This window comes from Salvia miltiorrhiza, unplaced genomic scaffold (assembly GCF_028751815.1).
Source record: "Salvia miltiorrhiza cultivar Shanhuang (shh) unplaced genomic scaffold, IMPLAD_Smil_shh original_scaffold_209, whole genome shotgun sequence".
NCBI classification, from domain to species: Eukaryota; Viridiplantae; Streptophyta; class Magnoliopsida; order Lamiales; family Lamiaceae; genus Salvia; species Salvia miltiorrhiza.
In genome coordinates this window covers 492,943-517,233 of record NW_026651501.1, presented here as the reverse complement: position 1 = coordinate 517,233, position 24,291 = coordinate 492,943, and the positions used below count along the sequence as shown (strand labels likewise).

The 24,291-nt window shown below is 44.2% G+C and overlaps 1 protein-coding gene across 1 annotated transcript; it reads left to right on the top strand.

The window, feature by feature from the left end:
- Window positions 1-20,573: 20,573 nt before the first annotated feature.
- Window positions 20,574-22,098, top strand: LOC131003361 (uncharacterized). Its single transcript, XM_057929878.1, has 2 exons — window positions 20,574-20,772; window positions 21,521-22,098. Exons 1-2 carry the CDS (start codon window positions 20,574-20,576, stop codon window positions 22,096-22,098), a joined length of 777 nt encoding a protein of 258 aa, XP_057785861.1.
- The last annotated feature ends 2,193 nt before the right edge of the window (window positions 22,099-24,291 follow it).

The window sequence follows — 24,291 nt, the reverse complement described above, 5'->3', positions numbered from 1 at the left end:
CTTCTCTTTCTAATCATTGTGTTGGTAGGATTGGGTGAGAGGGAAAAGTCTAATTAAAAACCCTTCAGGGTTGATTTTCTCAGTATTAGAAATACTGTTTTCGAAAGTCGATAATGCTAAATTAAATCCGTAGATTTAATTCGTTCGCTATTCTCAGACATAAATTAAATCCGTAGATTTAATTATCCTCAAAGTCGGAATTAAATCACGACTTGATCAACCATGTGCACTAGACTCCATCATGAAAGATAACACAACTTAGCTACGTTGGTTAAAACTCAGATTAATAATCATTCATCACTCAAAGATTCTCATCGCGGTTTTAAACACGCGAAATAAAATAAACAAGCATACTGATAGCTAAGTAACTTTGTCACAGAGATTCATAAATTCAGAAACATAATAGGAAACATAAAACTTTAATCACTAGCAGATAGGTAAATAAACACACAATACTGTAATCAAAATACTGATAAAAGAGTGGGTTACTACATGATACCTTAGAATTAAATATAGAGCCTGCTCCGCAACGTCTAAGAGTAACCACCCATAGGCAGAACTACTACGGTTTCGCACGTGTGCCCCAACTTAGAATTTAAGTTAGAATCGATTAAGCTCGAGGCTAGAAACCTGAGATTGATGCCTATGTGACACTTGGATATAATTTTGGGAATGGATTGGTTAGAGGAGAACCATGCGAAGATACAATGCAAGGAGAGATGGATATCTTTCCAGCCACCTGGCCAAGGACCTACTTCCTTCATTGGCATTGTGAAAAAAATAGAAGAAGACGCTCATCATCTCAGTGCTGCGAGCCAGGAAGCTTTTACAAAGAAAAGATACAACCGCGTACGTTGTATATCTGAACCAGAGAGAGGAATCCAAGGCAAACGTAGATGACGTGCCAGTCATGCGAGAGTACAAAGATGTTTTTCCTGAAACTTTACCGGGATTACCACCAGATCGACAACTTAAGTTTACGATTGACCTTGAACCCGGTACCGCACCGACGTCGAAAGTTCCGTATAGAATGGCCCCTGTAGAGTTGCAAGAGTTAAAGCTGCAACTCCAAGAACTTCTAGATATAAGTAGATTCTTTTGACGTTGGAGACAACGTTTTCTGTAAGTTCTCCCTATCTTGGGGAGTGTATCATTTTTTAATAAAGGAAAGTTCAAACCGAGATATATAGGACCTTATGATGTACTAGAGAAAGTAGGCCCTGTAGCCTATAAACTAGCGATGCCTCCGAGCTTCGCGAACGTCTATAACGTTTTCCATGTTTCTCAACTGAGAAAGTATGTGTTGATCCAAAACACGTCATCCACCAAGAAGAAGTGTCCCTAGAACCAGATTTGAGCTACGAGGAGAGACCTGATGCTATACTGGACCGGAAGATCCAACAAATGAGAAACAAGTCGATTCCGTTGGTGAAGATTCAATGGAGACATCACGGTTAGAAAAATCAACATGGGAACTTGAAGAGAAGATGAAAGAGAAGTATCTTGAGCTTTTTCCCGAAGGTGAATAACTCAAATTTCGGGACGAAATTTTTTTTAAGGGGGGTAGGATGTAACACCCCGTACTTTTCCTTATATTGTGAGATAGTGTCTTAACACTATTGAGAGTACTGAGATGTCGAGATGCGAGACTACTTTTTTTTATATGACCAGATAAGACAGATTGTCTTTTAAATAGAGATACGAGTGACTAAACCGATGATAGAGTTAGAGTGATGAGATTCGAGAAATGAGTTGAGCTAGAGATGCTGATTGAATTGAGTTGAGATTTTATTTTATTTCTGACTACCGGGAATAGAATTACCAGATACCGAGTTATCAGAGATTTACTGACCTATTAAGAAAATAGGAACAATGAGTTTGACATAGAGTCGAGGAAGAAAGAGTGAGAACCTTGATGAAAAGAGTTGGTCTGAGAGACGCCTAGTTTGTTTGTGTTTGCCGACTGCTTTGATGTGATGTTATGTGAATTTACGTGACTAATTGATTATGTGATTTCTGTGACGTGTGTCATTATCACCAAGTTATTATGATTTTATTTGAGACTTTAGCATTTGGAATTTTGATTAAGTTTTCAAAGCAAGTGTGGTTTATTTTTACTGAGAACTCGAATGATGCCGGTTTATGAAAATTTTTCCAAGCATAATTTATTTTAAATGATTTTTTCCTACGAAGGGGAATATTATAATTGAGTGAGTGCACTAATATTAGTGCTATAATTATTTTATTTTGGTCACATGGATAATTATGTTATGGTATTTTATTAATGAGTAATATTTCCATAATTATTGTGATTAATATTTAATCACCCCTCTCACACTATTATTTTAATTTCCCTACCATGTGACTAAATACCACAAATTGCCAAGTGTAGAGATTGAGAGAGTAGAGATTGAGAGAGTAGAGAGTAGAGAGTAAAGAGAGTGTAGAGATTAGAGAGAGAGAGATCAAGGCATTAAATGCCCAATATTTCATAAGATCTTCAAATCTCCCCAAAGATTAGCAAGATCAATTCATATCTCACAAAATATTTTCTCTCTCCCTCACTCACCATTTTCGACCAACACCTCCTCCCTCTTTCTCTCACTTTCCTCCATTTTCCTCCATTGAAGAAGACCTTCGGAGCTTCCAAAAATATTACCAAACACCTCAATCCACTCTTAAATCTTCCATAAACACATTCTAGCTACTTATATTCAAGAGAATCCTTGAAGAAGAGCTTCAAAGCTAGAGTGAGAAAGTGTGAATCTTGGTAAGAAACTTGGGTAAGTGACCTTGTATTCCATAAATCTTGCTTGAATGATGTTGTATGTGAGTATTCTTGAAAGATTGAAACAAGAAAATCACCCCCTCCCTTTTTCCTAAATTTTCGAAAAAGTGGGTCTTCACCCCTTCAAAAAATTTTCTTTTTATTTTCTTGATTTGGGGTGAAAAATGAGATTTATATGATGTTTGTTGATGATTGATGTGTGTTGTGAAGTATGTGCCTTGAGATGTGAAAGTTCGATGGAGTTTAGTTTACCCAAAAATGGGAACTTTTGAGTCAATGATTAAAATGATAAATTGATGATGAAGATGAGTCCATGAGATGTATATGTTGATGATTGATGGAGTAATTTGAGTATATGAGGTCAATTGATGATTTTGATATGAGTTAGTTTAATAAAATTAGTGTAACACCCCGTATTTTGAGAAACTATTTGTGCCCTAGCTCGTATTTAAATTGAGTTTTAAATAGTAGCTAGAGGAATTATGCAAGTGGGCGAATAAATGAGATAAGAATTATTTTTTAGAATTATAGAAGGCGATATTATTTTTTTCTCGGGTCATATAAATTCTCTTATAGAGAAACCTATCTTCGCCCTATATTTTATTGAAATGTCTATGTGATTTAAATATTTTACTTGGTAGAATATTCACATATGATTTATTTGAAGCATTGTAATTATGATATTAGTTATATCATAATTGAGGTATATTTTTCATGAGATATATTTTCCCACACACTAAATAAGAGTTATGACTATTCAAGTATATATATATATGGATATATATATATATATATATATAGATGCATCTCTCTTTCTCTCTCACTCTCTCTCCCTCGCGATCTCTCTCGATCTCTCCCACTCTCTCTCGATCTCTCTCACTCTCTCACTCGGTCTCTCTCTCTTACTCTCCCCCTCATGCAGCACTCCCCTCTCCCTCATTACTCCCTTCTTCTCCCATAAATGAACACACATGCACATTAACCACTCCCCTAAGAGGCTACCCTAACTAGCCAAACAAGATCCCTCAATTCAAGCTCACAATGCACATGCACAATCTTCCTCCTCCCCCCCCCCCTTGCTCGGCTCTCTCTCTTCTCCCTTCTTTCCTTCTCTCTTCTCACTCTCCTGCACATTAAGAGCATGACATCTTCACCATTATCATCCCATTTATTTCAAGATATGCATTGAATGAAGCAATCACACCATCACATCATCTCATCAAAGCAAGTTCCCCTCTTCTCCTTTTTCTTCTCCATTCGGCAGCCCCTCCCCTCTTCACTTCACCTCACTTTCTTTTTGTTCCACCAAATATAGTAAGAACTAAGGTTTCCTAAAGTGTTCATCTTCAAGGTCAAGCTTCAAGAATCCTACGCATCATCTTCTACTCCACCTCCATTGATCTTGTTGGTAGCAACCTCAATCCTCCTCTTATGTTACATATATATTTTCATGAGGTATAAGCATGTATATTGAAGCATATTGAAGCTTGATAGTCCCCTCTCTACTCTTATGATTTTCGAAAATGTTGGTGAAAGAAAACATATGAACTCCTTCAAACTTTCACTACTTTCATATGCTTATAACTTTCTTCATGTTAGATGCATGAGAATGGAAGATATTTCTTGAAAACCCTTAAGAGGGTTATATGTTATGATAGTTGAAGCATGATGAGTTATTAGTGTAAAAATGCATGAGAATGGTGATGAAAGTATAGATCTAAGGTGATATGTGCATATGTGATAATTTCAACCATTTTGAGAAGTTTTCTTACGTTCTGGACTGATCAGTCGACGAGGTTTCCCTCGTCCAAAAATCTTCAAAATGTTACATAGTGTATATATATGTGTCTTGAGGACGCTGGTAAAATTTCAAATCATTTGGACTTCGTTTACTACCTTTTTAAAATATAAATCTTTTACTGCGCATTTCTGCCGGAAATTTAGAAAGGAAGTCCCTAGAGTCACACTTTTCAGTAACTTTCAAAAACATTCAGCCTCCAAAATTTTTATGGTAGAAATATACATGTGTTATATAGATACACATCAAATTTCAAACCATTTGGCCAATGTTTACTATTTTTCAAAAATCTTAACTTCCATTCGTGCAAAACTGCCGAATCTGGTAGACTGTGGGAAAACACCCATATCTCGTAAACCACTTGGAGTTGTTCACTCTACTTTTTTTTAAATAAAACTAGACTCAGAAAGGTTTTCAACGGTATAAGTATCGAATCCAGGAGATTTCTGAGTCAAAACAGTTTATTCTTTAAAGTTGAGGCAGAGCAGAATGGTAAAACTGTAGGAGTCCGAAAATTTTTACTTTGAATTTGTTTTGAGGATTTTAAAGTTTTGGTGAAATAATACACCATGTTATGGCATGAAAATTCTACTAGAAAATTTTATATATTTTCCCAAGCTTACATGATTATTTGAGTATTTATTTACAAGGAAAAAAAAATTTCAAGTTCATAGAGTGACTTTTAAGTCACTTGAGTATTGAGATAATTCATATATATATATATATATATTATATGGATTAATTGTGTAATTTGAAGCATGAATGACTATGTGATTTTTATGAATGCTATTTACCTAGGATTGAGAGTCTTTTAATTGGGTAAGATATCCAATTAGATTGGGAGGTCCAATTGGGTAAATAGTAGAGAAGTTATAAGATGAGATTAAGCATATGATGAAAGCATAAGTATTGAGATATTAGTTAGATGAAATTCTAACTAGAGTTTATTTTGTCACATGGCAATCTAAATCACGTGCGCCACCAAAGGTTTGAGTGACGGCCGGCGTTAGTACGACTCTGAGCGTTACGTCATCGATCCCTGAGACAGGTGGGCTTTATTCTAACTCTATTATGGCTAGCTACCATGATAATGAGTTCAAATGCAAAATCTTATGAAAATGATGCATGTTGAAGTATTATTGATGAATCTTATGAAAATGAAGCATGTTGATGTATTATTAATGAGTATTATGAAAATTGTCAACTTGCAATATTTATTATTGATGAGAATGAGATGTGGTATGTTGCCTCTATGAAAGACATGATTATGATCATGATGCAAGATATCGGCCTTTAACTGATCTATATGACAGTAAAGGTTTTGTGCGCAGAGGTGATCGTGAGGCGTCTCTAGTCGGCCGGTCACGGTGATTTGAAGGAGGCCTCCTTCTCTTCACCTAGTATATATGTTATATGAGTTCTCATAGTTGGCACATACCCTGAATATAATGTCTGCAGACTAATGATATTATTATGATGATGCAAATGAGTTTATGACAGAAAAACATGAACAAGTATTTTTAATATCAGTTAAATCTTGTTGATGCATTGAAAAGGGCAAGGTTGACATATAGCTCTAAGAGCAACATTTCAATTATTTCCGGCATGAGTCCACTGAGTGCTTTTTGGTACTCAGCCCTGCATGTATTTCTAAATGTGCAGGTCTCGCTTGGCGCGAGGATGGGTGAAGGCTGTTGGAATTGTCAGTTGGCTGTGTCTTTCCTATGTCTCACATTTATCTTTATAAGCTTTGACTCTATAAGAATTTGAACTCCCTGCTATATGTCTTCACACATATAGTAACGCATCTCGCTGCACAACTTTGATGAAACTCTTTATTTAAATTGGCTTATGCCTGTAATATCCCTTAAGGGAAATACTTCTCAAACCCTTGCTAAGTTTCAATTGCTTAATTATGTTTACCCAAGCTAATTATTTTAGTCTTAACATCTTTCTTGAAAATGAGTAAAGTTTGCAATTGCCTCCGCTAAAACAAGATGTATTTCTATTTCTTTCACTATTTCTTTTATTAGTCGTACGATACTTGGTATACGCTATCACTGGCTATATCGGGTTGCGACAGAGTGGTATCAGAGCAGCTCGTCTGCTCTGAGTATAATTTCTTATAGAGTCTTTTCTTGATTGAGTCTAAGCTAGAGTCTTAGACTAAAAGAGTTATGTCACTGACAAGAGCCAACACCCCATCTCCGCCAGCTTGACGAGGTATGCAAGTTAAAGTTTTAAAGTTGCTTATGAGCAAGAGTTATTTACATGCAATTGATGAAGCAGTTGAGAAAGCAATATTTATAAGTTGAGAAAGAAGCATGATTAGTGCATGATGCAATTTTATTGATATCTGGTTTTGATTGACTGGATAAGTAAGATGGTGGAAAATTTTTATTGGAATCTGTTTACCTCGTTTTTGGGCGGTTCTTGCTAGTGTTCTACCGTGTTTTCGAGCATGTTTTATTCCTCTTTGCCTTATTTTTCACGTGCTCGATGATCTTTCTGGGTATACTATCGTCATGTGCAGGATTCGAGAGTTGTCAAGTTTTTCAGCAGAGATTGAAGCAAATTTCGAAGACAACCCACGGCCGCCGCCGCGCCACGGCGGCCGCCGTCTAGACGGCGCCGCAGCCCCACGGCGCGAGCCGTGCACGTTTTGGGGAGTTTCTGCGAAAGGGCATCACGGCGGCGCCGTGCCACGGCGGCCGCCGTCCACGGCGCCGCCGTCTCACGGCGGCCGCCGCCGCTGTCAATTTTCGGCAGTTACGTTTTTTGATATAAAAACCCATTTTTAGGGTTTTATTCGGCACTTCTCGACCCAGCAGCCTCCAAGGGCGATTTCCACATTTTTCCTTGGGTTTTTAGAGTTTCAAATCAATTACTTTCGATTGTGGATTCATTGGATTGCTTTGGATGTCAATTAACACTTCATTGGATTGGTTTTCCTTGGATTGCTATGTTTTGTAAGAACTCCCTTTGATTGTCTTTGTTTGTGAATCCCTTGGTTATTTAAGTCTTTGTTTCTTGTCTTTAATGAATATGATGATTGAAGATTATTGTTGTTGATTCTATATTCTCTTGGTTTTATGAATCTTTTGGTTAATTGAGTTTTGTGTTTTATGCATTTGATGAATGTGAAGATTGAACTTCATTGTTGTTGATTCTAGATTCTCTTGGTTTTCTAAATCCTTTGGTTTATTTGAATCTTTATTTTGTGTTTTGATTAATATGATGATTGGAGATAATTGTTGTTGAGTTTAGATAATCTACGTGATTCGTAGTTTGTTGCTATTGTTTATCCTTTTCCTTTCTTGTTGATGAATATTTAGAGATTTCTTTTATGGAGATTAAGATTTTCTTGCATTCGAATCTTATGCTTGATTGAGTTTCTTGCCTAGGTAGTTATTAATCTTTGATGTTTACAAGTTTATGATCGTTTGGTTTAGTGTTGGAGTTGGAAACTCTAGTTGATTTCGTTAATGTTCAAATGCCATGTTCTAGTTAGTTCGTCGTTGAGTTGCTTGTGAAATTCTCTTTGATTGTGTGTGTTTGCTTAACATTCATTTGATTAAATGTTAATATGTTATTTCGCCTAGATAATCGTTGTTTATGGTGTTGAATTGATGATTGCTTTCTAGATTGCTAGTTTAGAACCCTAGCTTTGTTTGCCTTCTTGCATTCTTATTGGCTTTCTATCTTTTGCCTAGTTAACTTTATATGCTTTATTTTAATTACGCATTAGTTAATCGGAGAGAAAGTGTCAGACCCAAACTTCTGATTAGAGTGTTTAGGTTTATTTCATGTTTTCTGTGCGTAGCATGATCAAAGCCCTGTTTAGCCTTCCTTGAGAGACGACTTGGGTTAGCTTATTACACTAGGACGACCTCGTACGATTGCGAGTCAATCCATTAGGTGTTTTGGGTTGAGTCAAATTTTGGCGCCGTTGCCGGGGAAGGCTTTAGGCATTTGATTGTGTTGCATTGTTTCCGTGTTTATTTTTGTTTCTTTCTTTTGACTCGGTTATTTTCTCCCTCCGGTGCGTTTGATTTGTTTGTTCGTGTTGTGTATGCAAGGACGCAGAAGCTTGAAGAGGAAGCTTGCACCTTACTACGACAATATTCACCGACCTCGTGAGGTTCCTTTAAGCCTGGAGGAGGAGTCTGAGTCCAGTTCGAGAACCCTTGTGGAATCACAGTTTCGAGAGGGAGACCGTGAAGAGAGAATTGCTACCAATCCCATCCTGGAAGCCATTGAGGAGACGCTTACAGAGCACTCTGAAGAAGAAAAAGAAGCTCGGCCCAATCTTGACCAAGAAGCAATGGCGGAGCAGAATGTCCAGTACATGGGAGATTTTTCCAGGCCAGTCATTGGAACCACCAGCACGTCAGCGATAGTGCTCCCCACGGCAGTCCGGAATTACAATCTGAAGCCCAACGATTCAAACCTGTTGCCGCTCTTTTATGGGATGCCGAGTGAGGACGCCTTACAGTTCATCCGTGACTTCTGCACTCAAGTGCAGACCTTCCCACTACTGGAGCTCACCGAGGATCAGTTGAGACTCAAGTGCTTACCTTATGCACTCAAGGACCGGGCTAGAACGTGGTTACTATCCTTGCCACCAAACTCCATCACCACATGGGCAGAGGCGAGTGAGAAGTTCATGCTCAAATACTACCCTAATCACAAGACGCAAGAGATTAGGACACAGATAATGAACTTCATGCAAGGAGCTGACGAGCCCCTTCACGAGGCTTGGGAGAGATTCCAAGAGCTTCTCCGCCAGTGCCCGCAGCACCAGTTGGCCCCCGTCATGTTGATGCAGTTCTTCTATGACGGATTGATTCAGACGACACAGTTTATGGTGGATAGTACCGCTGGGGGCAACATTGCCCGAAAGACAGCTGATCAGCTCAAGGAGATCTTCAACACTCTTGCCGCGAGTTCTCAACAAAAATCAATCAGAGGAAGGAGGATCGAAGCCAATGCGGTAGCCCCAAACAATGAGCTGCAGAAGCAAGTAGCGGACCTGATGAGGCAAGTTCAGCATCTAAGAATGAATCAGGTGGAGCCTCAACCCGTTCAAGCACCGCCAGCACAAGCACCGCCAGCTCAGGCACCGCCAGCAGAAGGGTGTGGCATTTGTGGCGATTTTAGCCACGGAACTAACGAGTGCCACCGAATGGGGGAGTTCACACCTGAAGGGGAAGCAGAGGTCTATGCTGCCCAGGGATACCAGGGGAGACCCCAATTTGAACAGAGGCCCATGTTTAATCAAGGGCAACAGAATCCCAACTCGGGGTGGAGAACTCAGCAGAATTCTGGATGGAGGAACCAAGCGCCTGGCCAAGGGTCGGGACCAAATCAAGGCAATCAATTCCGCCGCCCTCCTCAGCAATTTGGGTATCAGAATCAGCAGCAGTTTTACCCACCTCAGCAGCAGTTCCCCTTTCCTCAGCAGCAGAACTACCCGCAAGCTTATCAGCAGCAGCAGCAGCCCCCACAGTATCAGCAGTATCAACAGTTCCCTATGCAGCAAGGGAACTTCCAGCAGCAGCAGCAATACCAGAATGCGCCCCAGCAGTTTCAGAAGCAAGCCCAACCACAGAAACCGTCTCTCGAGGACACCATGCAATCATTTATGGAGATGACAAAGCAGAGCATGGAGTCCCAGTCGGCTACAATCAAGCGTCTCGAGATAACCGTTGGGCAGCTCTCCGGGACATTGAATCAGATGCAGCAGCAGCAACAACCAGGGAAACTACATGGACAAGGATTGCAGCCCCACCAAGCCCAAGCAGTTACTGTTTTACGCAATGGGAAGGTGGTGAACAACAAAGTGGAAGCCCCTGTAGAAGAACCCCCCAAGGAAGCCCGCATGGAAGAGCAAGTAAAGGAGCCGCGGCAGCCAAGAGAGGAGGAGAAGGAGAAAGAGAAAGAGCCCGAAGTGAAGCTCCACAAGGCCGCCAAGCCATACAAGCCACCGGTTCCTTACCCAAGCCGGTTGAAGAATGAAAAACTGGACCAACAGTTCACCGATTTCTACAACATGTTGGCAAAGGTGAACGTGAACCTGCCACTTCTGGACGTGATCAGAAATGTCCCGGCTTACGTGAAGTTCTTCAAGGAGCTGGCGTCCAAGAAGAGGAAGTTTGTTGACAACGAGAAGATCCTTGTGTCCGAGGTTGCCAATTCCATCATGCAGCAGCCCTTGCCACCCAAGCAACGAGATCCAGGTAGTTTTGTTATCAATATCGCTTTGGGGAACGGTAAGGAGGCCTCGGGTATGCTTGATTTGGGGGCAGGGATTAATTTGATGCCATACTCTATTTTTAAGCAACTAGAGTTAGGCGATTTAAAACCCACTCGAATGTGCTTACAATTAGCAGATAGATCAGTTAGGTACCCTCGCGGGGTTATTGAGGATATCCTAGTTAAAGTGGGTGGGTTGATTGTGCCTGTCGATTTTGTTGTGCTTGAGATAGGAGAAGTTCATGAGAATGGCAAGGAACACACTTTACTGCTAGGAAGACCATTCATGGCCACCACTAACACGTTAATTGATGTGAAAAATGGAACAATAAAAATGACCGTGTTAGGAGAGTCCGTGTCTTTTTCTGTGCATCATAGTCGCGCTTTGCCATCATCTTCTTTCACTAATGAATGCTCTTATATAGATGCTATTGATGGCCTCGCCGAGATGGTTTTTGCGCAGGAACAAGAGATAGTGGAGGTCCTTGCAGGATCGGCGGACATGGAGGAGTTTGCTCGAGAAGCCGAGGAAAGAGAGAGAGAACGAAGAGACAAACTCCCCATTGATGAGCCTGTGGTGCTTGAAGATACCACGACATGCAAAAAGCCCAAGTTGGAACTGAAGGATCTCCCAAACCATCTCAAATACGTGTACCTGGAAGAAGGAGAGGAGAAGCCCGTGATAATATCCGCCGAGCTCACGCATGAGCAAGAGATGGCGTTGATGGAAGTGCTAAGGAGCAACAAGTTGGCATTTGGTTGGGGCCTTGCCGATATCAGTGGCATTAGCCCCGCCACATGCATGCATCGGATTCACCTCGAGGATGGAGCAACACCTAAGAGGGATGGTCAACGAAGGCTCAACCCCATCCTCATGGAGGTAGTACGCAAGGAGGTACTCAAACTATTAGCGGAAGGGATCATTTTCCCTATCGCCGATAGTGAGTGGGTAAGCCCGGTGCATGTGGTGCCCAAAAAGGGAGGAATCACGGTGATCCTAAATGACAACAAGGAATTGGTGCCGACCCGTCCGGTCACGGGCTGGCGTATGTGTATCGATTACAGGAAGCTAAATGCCGTCACAAAAAAGGATCATTTCCCGCTACCTTTCATTGATCAAATGTTGGATCGTCTAGCTGGCCATGATTTTTACTGTTTCCTTGATGGTTTGTCAGGTTATTATCAAATAGCAATCGCGCCGGAGGACCAGGACAAGACGGCATTCACCACCCCTTTTGGTACCTTTGCGTGGAAGAGGATGCCATTTGGGCTGTGCAATGCACCGGGGACCTTCCAACGGTGCATGATGTCGATCTTCGCGGAAATGATAGGTGATTTTGTTGAAATTTTTATGGATGATTTTTCCGTGTTTGGTAATTCGTTTAGCGACTGCTTGGGCAAAATTAACTTGGTGTTAAAAAGGTGTATAGAGAGTGGGTTAACTCTTAGCTGGGAAAAGAGTCACTTCATGGTGACTAGTGGCATCGTTCTTGGCCACGTCGTGTCAAAAGATGGCATAGAGGTTGATAGGGCTAAGGTGGAGGTGATTGAAAAATTACCACCACCAATCGATGTGAAAGGCATTAGGAGTTTCCTAGGTCATGCCGGGTTTTACCGGCGTTTCATTAAGGATTTCTCTAAGATTACCCAACCTTTATGTCGTCTGCTTGCCCAAGATGTAGATTTTGATTTTGATGAAACGTGCATGCATGCTTTTGAATTGCTGAAGCTTAAGTTGAGCACTGCACCTGTTGTTGTTGCACCTGATTGGTCTTTGCCTTTTGAGATTATGTGTGATGCTTCAAACTCCGCTGTGGGGGCCGTTCTTGGTCAACGTGTTGACAAAATGTTGCGTGTGATTTACTATGCTAGCTTGACTTTGAATAGTGCACAAGTGAATTACACTACCACTGAGAAAGAGTTGCTTGCTGTGGTTTTTGCTTTAGACAAGTTTCGTGCTTATATCATAGGCTCTAAAGTAATTGTCCATAGTGATCATGCGGCTCTAAGATATTTGTTGACTAAGTCTCAAGCTAAACCACGCCTTATCCGTTGGATCTTATTATTGCAAGAATTTGATCTTGAGATTAAGGATAGGAAGGGGAGTGAAAATTCTGTTGCCGATCACTTGTCTAGACTTGAGCATAATGTGGTTGAATCGAGTCGAGATGTCATACATGAGTCTTTCCCTTTTGAGCATACTTATGAAATTGCCTCTGTGCCTTGGTTTGCTGATATTGTCAATTACCTTGCGTGCGGGGAATTAAGACCCGATCTAACATCCCAAGAGAGGAAAAGGTTTTTGGCTACTTGCAGGCAATACTATTGGGAAGACCCTTATCTCTTCAAGTTGGGAAAGGACGAGGTGATTCGGAGATGCATCCCGGATGCGGAGCAACAACAAGTGTTGAGGCTCTGCCATGAAGCCCATTGTGGTGGACATTTTGGTGGACAAAAGACGGCTCATAAGGTCCTCCAATCCGGTTTGTTTTGGCCCACTCTTTTCAAAGATGCTCATTCTTTTTATCTTGCTTGTGATCGGTGCCAAAGAGTTGGGACAATTGGGCGCAGGAATGAAATGCCCCTAACGAGCATTCTTGTTGTGGAGATTTTTGATGTGTGGGGCATAGATTTCATGGGCCCCTTCCCCATGTCTTACGGTTATGAATATATCTTGCTTGCCGTTGATTATGTGTCCAAGTGGGTTGAGGCCATCCCCACAAGGACATGTGATGCTAATGTTGTCTTGAAGTTTGTGCAGGAGAACATATTATGTAGGTTTGGATTCCCCAAGGCCATAATCAGTGATGGAGGCAAACATTTCTGCAACAAGCTTTTTGAGAAGCTTATGAGGAAAAACGGCATCACTCACAAGGTGGCCACACCTTATCATCCTCAGACCTCGGGCCAAGCCGAAACAAGTAATCGGCAAATCAAGGGCATACTGGAAAAGACGGTCCAACCTTCCCGGAAGGATTGGTCTCTTAAGCTCAATGATGCCTTGTGGGCGTACCGCACCGCCTTTAAGGGAGTCCTGGGAATGAGCCCCTACCGCCTTGTCTACGGTAAAGCATGCCACTTACCGGTGGAGGTTGAGCACCGAGCTTATTGGGCAATCAAGGCCACCAATTGCGACATTACTACCGCGGGGAAGCACAGAGCCTTGCAAATGGAAGAACTTGATGAATTGCGCAACGAGGCATACGAGAATGCAAGGATCTACAAAGACAAGGTCAAGAGGTTGCATGATAGCCGTATTGTGCCAAAGAATCTCCAACCCGTAATGAAAGTCCTTTTGTTCAACTCAAGGTTGAAATTTTTCCCGGGCAAGCTCAAATCTCGTTGGAGTGGCCCTTTCATTCTTAAGGAGATTCTCCCTCATGGCGCTGTGATCTTAAGCAAGGAGAACAACGAAGAGACGTTTACCGTCAATGGACATAGAGTGAAGCCCTACTTGGAGCATGAAGTGGTTGCCGCCGTAGTGGAGTCCCAAGCACTCCACGACCCTTTGTTTTGACAAGCTTAATACCGTCGAGCTCTCGACCTTAACTAGAGCGCTTCGTGGGAGGCAACCCACGTTTCTTCTTTTCTCTTTCCTTTTTGTTCTGTGTGGAGTGAGTCCTTGAGGTGTTGTTTCCTGTTGTTGCCGGTGTTAGTTGGGTTTTCATTGGTGTCTTTTGTGGTGCTGCAGGAAACAGGTGTAATGAACTGACCCCGTGCTCGAAGGATGTGCATTTTGCTGCCGGACGGCAAATTCAGACAAAAGGCCGAAGGGGGGGGACGGCGGCGCCGTCTCACGGCGGCCGCCGTCCACGGCGCCGCCGTCTCACGGCGGGCGCCGTGCTCGCGCACCACCAGATGTTCCTTTTTCCTCACCAAAAAGCCGAAGGGGGGTCACGGCGGCGCCGTTGCGCGGCGGCCGCCGCCCACGGCGGCGCCGTTCCACGGCGGCCGCCGCCCACGGCGCCGCCATGTCACAGCGGGCGCCGTCACCCTTTCTCCTCGCCTTTTCCCTTTGCAACCCAAAAACCCCGAAGGGGGTGCACGGCGGCGCCGTCCCACGGCGGCCGCCGTCACCCCCAGCCCGCTCCTCCCAGCCCGGCCCAGCCCAGCCCAGCCCGCTTCACCCTTTAAAAACCTAAACCCTACCTTTCCCCTCCTACCTTCAGCCGCCCACCCCCCCCCTCTCACATCACCCTCCCTCGCCAACCCCCGTCACCCACATCCCCACCGCCCGCAACCCACCTCCGACCACCACCACAGACACAACTCCCATCACCTCCGACCACCACCATTATCCACGGCCAACCACCACCCTACCTTGCCCACCGCTGCCCACCAAACTCCACCAACAACCCTCAGCCGCCTCCACCTCTGCTGGCCTCCGTCCCAACCGCCACTGCAGCCGCCGCCACCACGCCGTCTCCGCCACAACCGCCGACCCCGAGCTACCTCACCACCATCCTCAGCAGACCACGGCCCCCGCCGTCCGCACATCCGCCGTCGTGCTTCACAGCCGCCGCCGTCCACACGGCCGCCGCCTTGCTCCACAGCCGTCACTTTCTTCACGGCCGCCGCCGTCCGGACCGCCCCCGCCATCTGCACCACCTCCGCTGTTCACCTCCATCCCGCTCGTCCCATGGCACCGCTCACCACTTACAAGCGCCGCCGCCATCATGTCATAGTCGATGAAGACGAGGACGAGGCCCCGCCTAGTCCTCAAGCCTCCCCGAGCCGCCAGCCGGCCTCTCCTAGCCGCCAGCCGGCCTCTTCCAGCCGCCAGCCGGCCTCTTCTAGCCGGCAGCCAGCCTCGCCGATTCCCCGCCCTCCCTCGCCACCGAAGGACATCCGGCATGTATACAATGCTCCTTTTGCTATCTTTGAGGACTGGGAAGGCACCCGATGGAAGGCCCTAAAAGGGAAGAAGGTGACTCAGCCTCGATGTCTTGATTGGCCCCTGCTCCGAAGGGCGAAACTCGACCAAGACGTCACGGCACATTTGAAGAGTTTGGGACTCTACAAGTTTTCCCAAACCACGCCGCCGGGTTTGCTTCCTTTGCACTTGGAGTTCCTTTGCACACTCAACATGACCGCAGACAAATCACAGCTCCATTGCCGCATGCTCAATACGCCATGCGTCGTCACCTACCGGATTATGAGTGAAGCCTTTGGGTTTCACCCGAAGCGATTGAAGGGATTCCCGGATACGTGGGTGCCGGCTAAGGCTTGGCAAGAACTGACTGGATTGCCCACTTGGACCGGCCAAGGTGCCCCGAGCAACCAACTCATTGACGCCGACATCGGCGTGCTCCACAAATTCCTGTCTTTGTGCATTTTGGGCAAGGAGCAAGCCAACAAAGTCAATGAGACTGAATTGTACCTGCTATGGTGTGCAAAGCGGAAGAAGAAGATTGACGCCACGACCATCATCTGGAACCAGCTTCACAGCATGGCCCGGCATGGGGGTTTCAAGCCTTCCCTGAGCCCCATCTCTACCGCCCTAGCTCTCCATTTCGGCCTCTTCACGCCGAACCAGGTTCCCGCACACCTAAGCGCCGCTGAGACAAGGGCGATTGATCACTCTGAGCTCAAGACTTTTGTGGCCAAAGACTTCACCATCATTCCACAGTCCAAACGCCACAATGTCCGTTCCATTTTGCAGCAACTCCAACGGGGCGAGGGCACGTCATCTTCGGCGCGCCAGGTCATAGATGACAATGATGAGGACAATGATGAGGAGGAGTACGACGAACCTGCGCCACCACCTGCTTTCGTATATGATCCTGAGGCGGGCCCCTCCGATGCCTTTCACCAGTTTCAGGCCCATTTTGACGAGTCCTTTGGCCAGTTTCGCCAGGAGGTCTCCTCCCGTTTTGATTCAGTGGAGGACTCGGTGGGTGGCATCTATGCTCGGATCGACGACATTTATGGTCATCTGGACCATCTTGGTGGCTACGTGACGCCCATGCATGCACAGTTGGGCGACGTCTACGGTCGGGTGAACACCATTGGCGGAGAGGTCACGCGTTTGCGTGAACAGGTGTCGTCTTATGATGCTCGGTTTGCCCAATACAATCAGGGCCTCACCGATGCCAACCAGGGCCTCACTGACACGAACTACTACCTCGCCGACCTTGAGCGACAGTGGGCCGCCTTCTCGTTGCAGAACCAGGACCAGTTCTGGCACCCTCCCCCAGGCCCCCCTCGGGGCCCCAACTGAGCATTCCTTTTACCCACCTTTGTACTTTTTGCTTTATTTCCTTTTACTTTGTTTTCTTTTCTTTCTTGTTTTATGCTGTCTTCTTTTGTGGGTTTTTCTGGTTGCTCGTTTTACAGGTTGTGGTCGCCGCCCTCTCTACCGCCGTCGCCGTGTTGGCTGCACTCCTATCCAGGGATGTTCTTAAACTTTCTCTTTTTGTGCCCTGAGGACAGTGCTTGTTTTTCTCTGTGGGGGAGGGGCGTGATTTATGAGTTTTGGGGGTTTTATGGTTCTGCCTTGGTTGCGTGGTTTGTTGTGCCGCATGCAGTTTTTATGATGCCTTATCTTTGCGTTGCATGCTTGGTTGTGATGCCCTGTTTTGTTTGTTTTGGGGCGAATGGTCCCCTTCTCTTGTTTTCTTGCCTGTTCTTAAGTGCATCACATGATTGATGGTAGCTCATTGGCGATTCTGGATTGTGTCTGTTTGGATTGTTGTCCTCGTTCTTTTTGATTGATTTGTTCCCAATGAAGTGCAATTAGTTTAAGGTTTTGGTGCAACACCCTGATGAGCAACTCTTGACGTGATTTGTCCGGTAGATGCTAAGGGGAGTGTTTTCAGTGCAATTCCTAATATCTGTCTCTGTTTTGAATTGTCTGGTTGGTTGTTGAGTTCTGATAGTCTGGGTCTCTGCTCCTCTAATGTTGTCATTATGAGCATGGGAAACCACACGAGAACATTTTGGATCACCTCCAAAAGTGCAATCTCGTGAATTATGGCCCATCTATTATGAGCAAAAATAACATGACCCCCAAAAAAAAAAAAAAAAAAAAAAAAAGAGGGAAGTGTAATGAAAGATTATGAAAAAGGAGTGAGACATGATTGTAAAGGAAATTGCATTAGGAAATTCACCCTTAGCGGAGAATTGGGTCTGATCGGATTGAGTTGTATCACCTCGTTGTTGCACTTTTAAATCTTAGCTTTGAACACTTGTTTGGGGGACATTGATTTCTTGAAGGGCTTGGATTGGTTTGAGCTTGATTGGTGACAAGAATCGCTTGTGGGTTTCCTTTCGATTGTGTGTTTGTTGCTTGAGGACAAGCAAGGATTTAAGTGTGGGGGGGTTGTTTACCTCGTTTTTGGGCGGTTCTTGCTAGTGTTCTACCGTGTTTTCGAGCATGTTTTATTCCTCTTTGCCTTATTTTTCACGTGCTCGATGATCTTTCTGGGTATACTATCGTCATGTGCAGGATTCGAGAGTTGTCAAGTTTTTCAGCAGAGATTGAAGCAAATTTCGAAGACAACCCACGGCCGCCGCCGCGCCACGGCGGCCGCCGTCTAGACGGCGCCGCAGCCCCACGGCGCGAGCCGTGCACGTTTTGGGGAGTTTCTGCGAAAGGGCATCATGGCGGCGCCGTGCCACGGCGGCCGCCGTCCACGGCGCCGCCGTCTCACGGCGGCCGCCGCCGCTGTCAATTTTCGGCAGTTACGTTTTTTGATATAAAAACCCATTTTTAGGGTTTTATTCGGCACTTCTCGACCCAGCAGCCTCCAAGGGCGATTTCCACATTTTTCCTTGGGTTTTTAGAGTTTCAAATCAATTACTTTCGATTGTGGATTCATTGGATTGCTTTGGATGTCAATTAACACTTCATTGGATTGGTTTTCCTTGGATTGCTATGTTTTGTAAGAACTCCCTTTGATTCTCTTTGTTTGTGAATCCCTTGGTTATTTAAGTCTTTGTTTCTTGTCTTTAATGAATATGATGATTGAAGATTATTGTTGTTGATTCTATATTCTCTTGGTTTTATGAATCTTTTGGTTAATTGAGTTTTGTGTTTTATGCATTTGATGAATGTGAAGATTGAAGTTCATTGTTGTTGATTCTAGATTCTCTTGGTTTTCTAAATCCTTTGGTTTATTTGAATCTTTATTTTGTGTTTTGATTAATATGATGATTGGAGATAATTGTTGTTGAGTTTAGATAATCTACGTGATTCGTAGTTTGTTGCTATTGTTTATCCTTTTCCTTTCTTGTTGATGAATATTTAGAGATTTCTTTTATGGAGATTAAGATTTTCTTGCATTCGAATCTTATGCTTGATTGAGTTTCTTGCCTAGGTAGTTATTAATCTTTGATGTTTACAAGTTTATGATCGTTTGGTTTAGTGTTGGAGTTGGAAACTCTAGTTGATTTCGTTAATGTTCAAATGCCATGTTCTAGTTCGTTCGTCGTTGAGTTGCTTGTGAAATTCTCTTTGATTGTGTGTGTTTGCTTAACATTCATTTGATTAAATGTTAATATGTTATTTCGCCTAGATAATCGTTGTTTATGGTGTTGAATTGATGATTGCTTTCTAGATTGCTAGTTTAGAACCCTAGCTTTGTTTGCCTTCTTGCATTCTTATTGGCTTTCTATCTTTTGCCTAGTTAACTTTATATGCTTTATTTTAATTACGCATTAGTTAATCGGAGAGAAAGTGTCAGACCCAAACTTCTGATTAGAGTGTTTAGGTTTATTTCATGTTTTCTGTGCGTAGCATGATCAAAGCCCTGTTTAGCCTTCCTTGAGAGACGACTTGGGTTAGCTTATTACACTAGGACGACCTCGTACGATTGCGAGTCAATCCATTAGGTGTTTTGGGTTGAGTCAGAATCTATATTGATACCAATGCACTACGAGAATCTTAGAGGAACACCGACAAGCAAGTATGTTATTGAGTAATAAACGAGTAAGTCATTCTTGACTTAGTTGAGTAACACGAGTTGTTATTTTTTTTTTAGCATGACAGAGGGATTCGACATAGTATAGGCTTTCTATGACTGTACTCTGGAGCACCACGAGACTATTGGAGAGTTCTTAGCCCGCTTCCACCATAGGTGGATTGACGCCGTAGAGTACGGGGTCACGGCTCAGCAGGCCATGCAGGTATTGCCATATAGGATGCCACCCCACTGGCAGGCTTGGTGTCATTTTATCGCCCCAGACTTCTATAGCCCGTTGGCACCGGGAGTATTTGAGGTGCGATTTCTGGAGTACCTATCCATTATGTTGAGCCGGTTCGTGATTTATGCGAACCCACCCTATTTTTATCTAACGGAGAGTGACACCCGAGAGGGTGAGGCAGAGAGTCAGCCTCAGGGTCTTCCTGAGACTGAGGATCCCCTTATGGCATTGGGACTAGAGCTCCTTAGCTCCCAGTCGATTGATGACCCTATTCCTGCGCTTCCTCAGGCACTCTGCTTGAGGATCCCCATGTATTCTCCCGGGATGTACGCCCCGACCTTCGGATATTTATCCTTCGTTACCCCGATGACAATCGATACCACTGAGCAGCTGATGAGCCCCATCCGCGAGACCCTTCCTGTTCCTCCCCTCCCTGCTGTTGGAGAGGGTGAGATCACTATGGCCGATGTTGACCCATTCGCACCAGGGCCTTCACGACCCCCGGGGATGGCTAGAGACCCGGAGGACGACGCAGGATCAGTCCCGGTTGTTGGGACTCTCACCTCATAGCCCTTGGATCTTCCTAGCATGGGCCTGGCCTTCGAGACGGACGTCCCTCGAGGAGACCCGATTCGGGAGAGAGCCGCTTATGACCCGTTCCACCGTGCCGACTCTGACAGTGAGGACGGCGTGCCTTGTGTGCCTCGATTGGGTGATGCTCGAGAGGACGATGGTGATGATGCTACGGAGGATGGGAGTGACGATGGTAGCCGGGATGATGGTAGAGGTCATGGGTGGATATGGTTTTGATATGATAGTATTGAGTAGTGATGCATATGTATATGGTAGCTTTGTTTAGATAGCCCATAGTTTTGGCTGGCAATGGATAGTTCCATCCCAGGCCAGGGCTTGTACTTATTTTGTTAGGCCCCTATAGTACACGGGTAACAGATAGTATCTGTACCCAGTGGTAGGGCTGATTGTACATAGACGCAGTATTGATGCAGTAGCTAGGTCTTTAACAGAGTAGTACTTTGTACTGACCTATAGCAGTTATAGATCATAGTATACATTTTGTACAAAAGAAGTCCTCGCTGAGGCAATTTTCACGATATACACATGTTGGGCCAAAGTGGCCATTTTTGACTAAATGAGAAATGTGATTACCTGTTTTGATGCATTGTTATATAGTAATTGTCAATTTGTATACATTGATTGGAAACAGAGTACTTTGATGCATTGAGTATACTCTATGTGATAATGTGTGTATATACATATATATATATATATATATATATATATGAGATGCAGGATATGTAGTGAATTACTCAGCTATAAGACTAGAGTAGGATGAGCCTTGTCACATAGAGGAACTTATCTTTTGATCAAACTTGTAGATTGTCATAATGCCTCCACGAAGAGTGTACATAAATGTACCCGTGAATGAGGAAGAACCCAGAGAACCTACCCCGCCACCTCCACCTCAAGATAGGAGAGTGGAAGAACTTTTCTTAAGACAGAACCCACTTTTGCAGGCACGGGAGACCCTGCCGAAACTGAAGAATGGATTCGTGCTATGGAACGAATCTTTCGATTTTTGAGATGCAACGACGCAGAACGTCTTATGTGCGTGTCTTACCAGTTGAAAGGAACCGCCGACTATTGGTGGGAAGCAAAGCAGAAAACTATGGCCCCGGAGCAGTTAGATGAACTCACTTGGGAGCTTTTTAAGACTGCTATGTGTGAAAAGTTCATACCCAGAAGCTATAGGAAAAAGAAAGAAATGGAATTTACCACTTTGAAGCAAGGGAATAAAATTGTAGTGGAGTACGATCGACTATTCTGCGATCTGGCCCGCTATGCACCGTATAGGGTGGATACGGATGAGAAGATGTCCGAGTTGTTTTGCGCCGGACTGCGACAAGAGATAAGAGTTGTATTGGCAAGTCAAACGGCACTTTCCTATGCCGAGGCCTTGAACAGAGCTCTAGATATGGAGCTAGCAATGCAACCAGAGAAAGCAACACACGCACTAACGCCTCCATCAGCTCAATATACGCAAGTATCAAACACTCCCTACTCTAACCAAGGACAGAAAGGAAAACGCAAATGAGAAAACCGTGGAAATGAGGGTAAAAAGCCATGGCAAGGTCAGAATGTCCAGCCTCCATTCGTGAAAGGCGATAAATCATTTTATGGTGGACCAGCGACCTCGCACCCCGGACACCAAGGGATACCCCCTTGTCCTAAGTGCAACAAGTTACACACAGGAGTGTGCAGAGCTGGAAACCCAAATTGTTTCACTTGTGGAAAACCAGGGCATTACTCGAGCCAGTGCCCCAACCGACGGCAGGGGATGAGTGGAGGAAAACCCAATCAGTTTCCAACCCCACAGCTCAGGGCAATGGAAGGAATTCTTCCTCTACCTCAACCACTACAGCAACAACCTTTTCGCCGTCCAAACCAGCCTCACAAGCAGCTACCTGCACCGCAAGCAGGAAGACCACAGCAATATAAAAGGATGTATGCTATCAATCAGAAGAATCAGGACAAGAATCAAGGAAACCTAACAGGTATTGGGGAACTGAAAGGTGTACCCATTGTTATTCTCTTTGATACAGGAGCATCACATTCTTTCATCTCATATACCTGTGTGGATACGTTAGAGCTGAATATAGAACCAGCCCAACTACACTTAAGGCTAGCCACTCCCTTAGGAAAGATCACCACCGTTGCACATGTGTGTCCTGACTTGGAATTCGAATTAGGACCTCTTAAGCTTAAGGCTAAGACATTGAGACTTTTGCGCATGTGGACCACAGACATCATTTTGGGAATGGACTGGTTAGCAGAACACCATGCGGTGATACAGTGCGAGCAGAGACGGATATCATTCCAGCCACCAGGCGAGGAACCTACATGTTTTTATGCCATCAATAGAAAATGGAAGAAGACACCTATCATCTCTGCAGTGCAAGCGAACAAGATACTAAAAGAAAAGGGCGCGACAGCATATTTAGTATACTTGAACCAAGAAGAGGAAGCACACATAAAGATTGAAGATGTACCTATAGTGCGGGAGTATCAAGACGTATTCCCTGAGATTCTACCAGGTCTACCCCCGAACAGACAATTGGAATTCACGATCGATTTAGAACCTGGAGCAGCACCAATATCCAAAGCACCATACAGGATGGCACCAGCAGAATTGCAAGAACTGAAGTTGCAACTACAAGAGTTGTTGGATATGGGATTCATTCGACCCAGTGCTTCACCTTGGGGAGCACCGGTCCTGTTTGTCAAAAAGAAAGATGGAAGTTTAAGATTGTGCATCGATTATCGGGAATTGAACAAGGTGACCCTAAAGAACAAGTATCCTTTGCCACGTATAGACGATTTGTTTGATCAACTTCGAGGAGCACGCGCTTTCTCAAAGATAGATTTAAGGACAGGGTATCACCAATTGAAGATACGACCTGAGGATATTCCAAAGACAGCATTCCGCACGAGATACAGACACTATGAGTTCATAGTGATGCCTTTTGGATTAACAAATGCCCCCGCCGTATTCATGGATCTCATGAATCGAGTCTTTCACGAATATTTGGATCAATTCGTGTTGGTATTCATAGACGACATCTTGATTTACTCGAAGAATGAGAAGGATCATGAAGAGCACCTCAGAACTGTGCTAGAGAAGCTAAGAGCTGAAAAGCTTTATGCTAAGTATAGCAAATGTGAGTTTTGGCTACGAGAAGTCAATTTCTTAGGCCACGTCATTTCGGCTGCAGGAATCAAAGTGGATCCTACCAAAGTTCAAGCAGTGCAAGAATGGAGATCACCAACGACACCTCACGAGATTCGTAGCTTCCTAGGATTAGCAGGCTACTACCGTCGTTTTATACAAGATTTCTCCAAAATAGCCAAGCCTATAACTCATCTGCTCAAGAAAGAAGTCAAATTCTTGTGGACGGACGAATGTGAACAAAGCTTTCAATAATTGAAGAAGAGGTTGACCACCGCCCCAGTACTAGCCGTCCCAGAAGCAAACAAGGAGTATACCATCTATACAGACGCATCAAAGAAAGGACTAGGTTGTGTACTAATGCAAGAGGGAAAAGTAATAGCTTATGCCTCGCGACAGCTTAGGCCACATGAAGCAAATTACCCGACACATGACCTAAAGCTAGCAGCAGTAGTGCACGCATTGAAAATTTGGAGACACCACCTTTATGGAGTAAGGTGTGAAATTTACACCGACCATAAAAGTCTCAAATATTTCTTTGAACAGAAGGATCTGAATATG